General features: G+C 44.9%; 1 protein-coding gene across 1 annotated transcript; it reads right to left on the bottom strand.

Annotated features, from left to right (window-relative positions):
* Positions 1–5,249: 5,249 nt before the first annotated feature.
* Positions 5,250–7,162, bottom strand: LOC119583858. Its single transcript, XM_037932586.1, has 4 exons — positions 7,054–7,162; positions 6,358–6,395; positions 6,108–6,267; positions 5,250–6,023 (listed from the first exon to the last, which is right to left on the bottom strand). Exons 1-4 carry the CDS (start codon positions 7,078–7,080, stop codon positions 5,250–5,252), a joined length of 999 nt encoding a protein of 332 aa, XP_037788514.1. The 5' UTR covers positions 7,081–7,162.
* Positions 7,163–7,326: the final 164 nt, after the last annotated feature.

Here is a 7,326-nt window from a genome sequence, read left to right as displayed (position 1 = left end):
AGGATCCCAAGGGGTTCCCTTTTTACAGTACACCCCCCTTTCCCCTTTACTTCAAGGCATCCCCATTGATAAAGCAATCGCAGGTATTTTTATCCCCAGGAAATCTTTAAAAAAAATTTAATACCCTCAAAGCAGTTTTTAAAAAACTAGGTAAAAAGTATGTCAGTTTTGGGCCCCTGTAAAAAAATTTGGGATAAATTTTTAAAATCTAGAAAATTTTTTCATGGAGGGGGAAAAAGGATCCTGGAAAAGGGAAAGGAGTTTATAACGGGAAAAACTTGAAACCATTATTTTTAATTTTAAAAAATTTTTTTAATAAAAAATTTTTTATATGGGACTAGCGTCTCGATAAGACAAATTTTCAAGTTTGCGTGTGCCCCAAGTGCAAGCCGCTTCAGTTTGTGCAAAAAGCAAGCCTTATAAATTTAAGGACCTGCTTCTGTGGGTTTTTAGTGGGCGGGTTTTCCATTAAATGCCCTTTGGGGTCATCATCTGAAAGATCAAAAAAGTGGGTTTTTTTAGCTTATTGTTTCTAACTGGGGGCATACCAAGTGTATTTGATGAAATCAAATAGACTTCAAAACCCAAAAGGCCTTTACCTAAAACAAGAAAAATTTCACTTTTGGAACCATAAAAATTTGCTTCGGGAGAGCAGAAGAGCCTAGCCGGGCCCCTTTTTGGTTTTTTGGCTTTTCAATATTTTTTTCCGGGAAGCCCAATGATTTTTTTGTTCCCCGGGAAACAAGTTAAAAACCCCCCAGGTACCAATATCGGGCCCGGTGGGTGAAGCAGCCAGGGGGTGGGAAATTTTTGGGGGGCCATCCAATGCTGCATCTTTCCCAAGAAAAGGTTTGCCGGGAAAGGGGAAACCATTACTTTTGCTAGCAGGGTGTTGGCACTGCCCTTGGGCCCCCCAAAATTACTTTACCATTCAGAAACCCAGACTCCTTGAAAAGTTATTAGGAAAATTACCCCTACGGGTTTTTTTGTAAAAGGCCAGGACCCCCAAAGCATCCAAAGTGCTTCCCGGGGCCCCTGTAGTAGGGGTCAATTAGCTTCAGAGAAAACTCCTCTCTCTGTTTGGGCCCAAAAACCAGCTTTTGTGCCCCCTTCTTCCACATCATTACTTTAGAATTTTAAAAATTTTTTTGGGGAAACCCTTTTGGAAAAAGGGAGCCGTGGTTTTTTAAAAAGGCCGCTTGATAAAATCAGGCACCATTATAATTTTTTCTATACATACCTGAAGATTTAAAACCCCCAAAAAGTTTATCATCCTGGGGTCCCCCCTAGAAGAAAGGCCCTTTAAAGTCGACATCCACAAGGGGTTGGGGGCCCCCTGCAATTTTGGGTTTTGGGTTTTTTGTGGGTTTCCCCTTCCCCAAACAGAGACCTTCCTAAAGGGCTAAAGCCTTTCCAACATTTTTTTCATTTTTCCCCCTGCTTTTTAGCTGGGGGCCGAGTTCAATGTCCCCCCCGGGAATTTTTTGCCCCCTTTTCGTAGAAACCCCTATGGAGGAGTAGACCCCCGTTTGTGGGGCTAGGGCCACCAATTTTGGGTTGCCCCAGGAAAATTTTAAAAAACATTATTAAGTGGTGGTCTCAAAGTTTTACTCTTGGCCCGTAGGGAGCCCAAACCCCCTTTTAACACTTTAGGGGCCCCTTCTACCTTAAAATTTGGTGGGATGCACTTTGGGGTTGGAAAAGAAATTTTTTTTCCCTCCCAGTCTACAATTTTTTTACCATCAAAGTCCCGGGGGTGCAAAACGTCGCCCCGGCCATTCCCGTGGTATCCCCTTCCCGGGCCCCAATTTGGGTTTTGGGGAAGCAGTTTTCGTCGTAAACAAACAAAAACCTTTGTTGTCAAACCCCCCTTTTTTTTTTCTTTAATCACAGGGGGTCACCTAACCCCTCACCAAACTACCCTTTCCCGCTGGTCACCATTGGGGTACATTTGGACAATTGTCCACACGGGCCCCCACACCATCACTGCAAGAGGCTAGCCCCAAATATTTTTTGGGAAAATTTTGGGAGGGTGCGATTTTAAAACAAAAAATTTTTTTCCATTTTGCAAAAATTTAAAAAAAGTTCCCCTTAATCCCGGGCCCGTCCCGAGTCGTGGGTTTTCATCACTGCACCCCCCAGTAGTCTTCATCGCATCTTCCTTTTCCCCGGGTTGGTATCTGGGGGCCAAATTTTCCCCCCAAATCTCCAAAGCCCATTTCCATCACCATCAGCTTTTGGGTTGGGCCCTTTGAAATCTTTGGGGAAATTTTTCACAGTATTTAGCAAGGGCCCGAGAGGAAAAAGGGGATTGAAATGCCATTCTTTCGTCCCAAAAGAGAAAAGGGGAGTTGGGGTGCCATCAGAAAAAAAAGTTTTCAAGCATAAACCCTTTTTTGTCAATATCATCCGCCATTTGTCGCCCCGAAACCCTCCCCATCAACTCATTTGGCTGGGGTTTTGGGGTACAGGGGGTTTGTCCCCCAACATCCTTTCCCGTGTATGAGTCCCCCATCTTGTTTTCCCAGGGTTTTTGGGTATTAGTGGGGCAGTTTTTTTGGAAAATTAAAAATGCAAAAATTTAAAAAATTTAAGGGGGGGCCCCCGGGTTTGCAAGCCAAAATAAAACCAAACTTTTTTTTTTTTCATACCGAAATATCCCAGAAGTCCATCTTTCCCTCAGGGAAACAGTATCAAAAGATCCCCCAACCCATCACCAAACGGCTCCTCTTTCCCGAATTTGGGCGGTTTTCCCAGTTTCCCCTTTCGGCCCGTATTTGCTTGAACCCGCCCCAGGTTTTTTAGGGGGCCCGGAACCCTCAAAAGGGCAGAGTCCTTTAGCACAGTCTTGACCTTTACCAAACCCAAAACCAACAGGGCACTGGGAAAAAGGGAAACATGTTTTTTATTTTTTTAACATTTCTTCAGAAAAATTTTTCAGGAAAAAAAAATTCAAGTAGGGAGAAGGGTTGGGGCTCCCAAAAATAAAGGCCCCCTACCTTTGGGGGGTGTGCCCTTGTCCATCACCATTTAGCCCGCAAGGCAAGAGCAGGTTTTTTGCTACCAGCATTATTTTTTGCACGAAACAAATTTGCTGGCCCCCCCACCCTTACCACCCAAAAAACCCGTCCCCCCATCTTTTGGGGGAGCCCCAAGGGCCCTTTTACAAAAATGGGTTAATCCCGAAAGCTTTTTAGTACTTTAAAGCAAGGGGCATTTAGGAATTTTGCAGTCCCCTAGGGGCACTTGCCGGGGCAAGCTAAAGGGCCTTCCCAGGGGAAACCCCGTTTTGCAAAGGGGCAGTCACGGCCGCCCCGGAGTATTGTACAAAAGGGGGAATTTTTCATCACAAACCCCCGTTTTTCAACCAAAAAACTCCCTCCACAAACTGCCCAAAAGTTTTGAAATAAAATGTAAAATTTGGGAAATGGCAAAAGGCTTGTCCCGTTTTTTAATTCCCTTTCAGTTGTAGGAGGAGTTTTTTAGTGCAAAACTGGGGTTCCCTTTGCCCAAATAGTCATGGGGGGTTAAAAAAATTTTTTAAAAGCTAGTTAAATTAAAGTTTTTGGGATTTATTTTGGCCAAAAATTTCATGGTTTTTTCAACAAGCCAAATTAAACTATCCAAAAAAACTAACCAATTTTGGGTAACCTTTTACCCCCAAAGGGTACTTACCAAATACCCTTGGAAATCCCCCTCACCGGGGTAAACCCCGGAGAAGGTTGGGAAGTTTCCCGCCACCAACATCATTTGTAAAAAGTCTGCAAATTTTCATGGCCCCCCCTCCATTAGTACCAACCCCCCGTCCACGTCTGTAGGGGGATTGCAGGGAACAGGTTTTAAGTGCTGTAAACCAAGCCTAGGAAAAGGGGGTGCAAGCAAAAGTCCCCCAAAGCTGTAGATTTCCCCCAAAAATTTCCCCCTGTAATTGCCTTGCAAACAGGGGCCCTTCCCAGTGGAAAACCCCGGGTTTTGCGGTTTCAGTCCCCGGCCCGCCCCCCGGGGTATTGCACACCCGGGAAATTTTCATCACCCAAACCCCCGTTGGCAACCAAACACTCGTCCACATCTTTCAAGAAAGAGGGGCCCAAAAAGATAACCTTTCAAAACCATGGGTTTTTTCATAAAAATAAAAAGCTACCAACCAGAGGGAAGTAAAACCCCTTCCCCCCCGAAGGGTGGGGGACATTTTGGGAAGGGTTTTTAAACCCGCCCGGTTTTTTTTGGGAAACCCCGGTTTCATCAAAAGCCCCCCATTTGGGAAAAGGCCCCTCATCGATATCTGTAGGGAAACAGATGCGTTTTCCCCCCCCAATTTTTTAACCCTTGGCACCCCGGCCAACTCAAAATTTTTTTTATACTTTCCAGAGCAAGTAAAGCCATCCCCCGTTTTTTAAACCTTATCACAAGTTTCAGTCTCGGCTGCCCGCCCGTATTGCTACCCCCAAGGCCCTTTTACCACCCGCCCCCGTTGGCAAACCAAACATTTTATCGATATTGATGAAAGAAAAAGAATTAGCCCCAAATTGAATACAAATTAATTTTCAATTTAGAAGGGCTGCTTTTGCAAGCATGCTCCCCTTGGAGGCAAAGGGCCCTCACCAGTGGGAAAACCCCGCTAAACACTCGCACCGGTAACCCGCCGTCAGTATTCGTGCAGTAGGCCCCTTTCAGAACCCGCCGCCCCCTTGGGCCCCGGCAAAAATTTTATTTAACATCTGGAAATTTTGCAAATTTTTGTAGGGAGGGAAACCCTTGGGGTGTGTGGGAAACCAAAAATGGGAAAATGGGTATTGACAATTTGCACCTTCCTTTTCCTGTACATGAATACCGTCCCCCACTGGGAACCTGCCTTTTCAAATGCAAATCCACCCGCCCCTTAAAAGTTGCGCCCGTCTGCAAATTTGCATGGGAAACCCCCGTTATTTTCCAAAGGGATTTGGGGCTGAAAAAATTTTTACCCTTTTATTTTCTCTAGAATATGAAAAAGCTTTAATTTTGGGCCCTTTTTTATTTCTGCTTTGCATCCCAAAATTTTTCGAAAGGGAAGACCCCAATTTTTTTGGCCACGCCTCAGTTAAAAAAGCCAAAGGGGGAAAGCCCCAAAATTTCCCAAAAACCCAAAGGGGAGCCCTTTCCCGCCCCTTTCCGGCCCCTTTTTAAACCCTGGAATGAGGGGGGAATACCTCAACTTTGCTTTAATTTAAAACCCGCAAACCCAATCTATATAAACCTTTTAGTCCCCCCCGTCAGGACCCAAAGCCCCCGGGGGATGTACAGCCCGGGGGAAGTGTCCCAATTTCCGAGCCTTTATGGGGTTTTTCCCCACATGCCCCCCCCTCACCAGCATCATCAGCTTTCCATACATAACCATGGGGGCACTGGTAGCGGGCACGCTTCATTAGGCCACCAATAATCAGGCATTCATAGTAGCTGCGGCGGTCAAGGGGATCTGGGAACCTGCCTTCCTCATAGCACACCATTGTCCGTTTGCAAGGATCTTCACAAGATCCCGTTACTTCGTTGAACAGCGTTCCACTGGGGCACATGAACAGTCTCTGCAGCCACCCTTGTCGAAGCGAGATGCAAGAGTAATATTCAGAGCAGTCTTCCAGATTTGCAAAGACACCAGGCCGTCCACAAGCTGGAAGGCTGGCTTGGTTGCGGCACTGATTAAGGGTCTCATCAAATACCATGCCATCAGGGCACACGTGGTTTTCGGGGATTGATCCAGTGGAGGAGCAGCTAAAGAACTTCTGTGGGTCATAGAGATCACGGACAAACGTGTCTCCACTCTGGCAGGTACATTCAGCCGGAAGCCCTGGGTAGCACACTGCACCACCAAAGGTGGTTTTAATACTGCAGGATCTTGCGCTGGTGCACTGGCGGACAAAGGCCTGCCCTTTTACACACATGACCATGGTCCTGCAGTCAGCACACACGAAGCCATCAGGCTGACCTTCACACAAGTAGGAGTACCTGGGATATGCTGTAGTAACACTCCGCTCACTTCGGGAGCGACACTGAAATTAAAGAATTTAAGCATTACACTCACATGCTTTAAGGGAACTTGTATAGACAAGGTTAAGTTCTGGGGTAATACTCACTTCTCTTTCACTGCTACACGTCCTGGAGGTGGTGTTGTAGACAAATCCATTACAGTCGTCAAAAGACATTTCATAGCCCCCAGTGCCATCAGGTATACAGTCGAAGAAGCCACCACAAGTATTGGGGTTAGGGAACCTACCCTCACCAAAGCACTGGGGCCTGGAGGGACAATGCCAGCATAAAATTTACGTTTTAAAACTTGAACCCGAGAAAAATGCAATTTAATTTTGACAAATCAAAGACACTTACCCTTTTGTGGGCATGGCTACTGCCGTCCCAGCAATAACCTGGAGAAGGCGAAATAAGTCGAGGTTAAGTTCATGATAACCTAAAGTTACAAGTTTACACTGAGCCAAACTCATATTTACGAGAGTTTGATTGCAGTGGTCATACTAAGCAAGTACCAAGTACTGTGGCAAGTAGGCATCAAAGCTTGAAAGCTGCGTCCCTTCATTTGTGCAAAAACACTTATGTACCCGAATTAACCTACTCGATAAAGCCTTCCACTCCCAGCTTTATAGCATGGGTTACGTTATAAACAGTTATATTTTGCATGTTCATTACCCAACTAGGTGATCAGGGTGCAAGTCTGGTAGGCGAGCGAATGGTCCAGCTTCCAAATTCTTAAGACCTACCACTAATTATGCCAAGTCTTATTAACCAAGAAATACACTTCATTAACCTAAAGATCAAAACCAATAGCCTAATCCCTGCTGGGCAGATACACGTTTTGCGTGCAGCAGTTGCAGAGATGTGTACCCGCTCAAACCAAGTTTAGACACCAATAGCGATTCCCTTTAGCTCAAGGGTTCAACTAACAATTGTCAATCCTATGGAAAACATCCTTTGATGTTCATCTACTTAAATTATAAAACTTAAACTAAGCAACTCCTTCACCAACATGATTTGCATATAATTTTTATCATATCCACTTCACTAACTTACCCCAAGAATTATCATAAACGACATCATCTTGAAGATGTGCTTCTTCAAGGGCCTGCACAGCGATTTATAGTAATTAAAACGAACTAAATTGAGAATAATGGAGTCAAGCAACCAGGGGTGAAGCTATGGCTGGGATTATCATGCCATCTATACGCAGCGACATTGCGGACACAAACAATCTTTTGTTTCTCATTTCGCCTGTGGAAATGTCTGTAACACACACGCACACACATATATGTGTTTTTTATTATATATATATATATATATATATAT

The sequence above is a fragment of the Penaeus monodon genome, chromosome 17 (genome assembly GCF_015228065.2).
Source record: "Penaeus monodon isolate SGIC_2016 chromosome 17, NSTDA_Pmon_1, whole genome shotgun sequence".
NCBI lineage: Eukaryota > Metazoa > Arthropoda > Malacostraca > Decapoda > Penaeidae > Penaeus > Penaeus monodon.
The sequence above is the reverse complement of the archived record's forward strand: the minus strand, read 5'-3'. Positions and strand labels throughout refer to the sequence as shown.

What these genes read in the sequence shown, in the direction of transcription:
- LOC119583858 (XM_037932586.1), bottom strand. Translation starts at nt 7,080, where the DNA reads ATGATGTCGTTTATGATAATTCTTGGG. An exon ending in CGTTTATGATAATTCTTGGG is followed by an intron (nt 6,396 to 7,053) that starts GTAAGTTAGTGA and finishes CGCCTTCTCCAG; the next exon opens with GTTATTGCTGGGACGGCAGT. An exon ending in GTAGCCATGCCCACAAAAGG is followed by an intron (nt 6,268 to 6,357) that starts GTAAGTGTCTTT and finishes TTGTCCCTCCAG; the next exon opens with GCCCCAGTGCTTTGGTGAGG.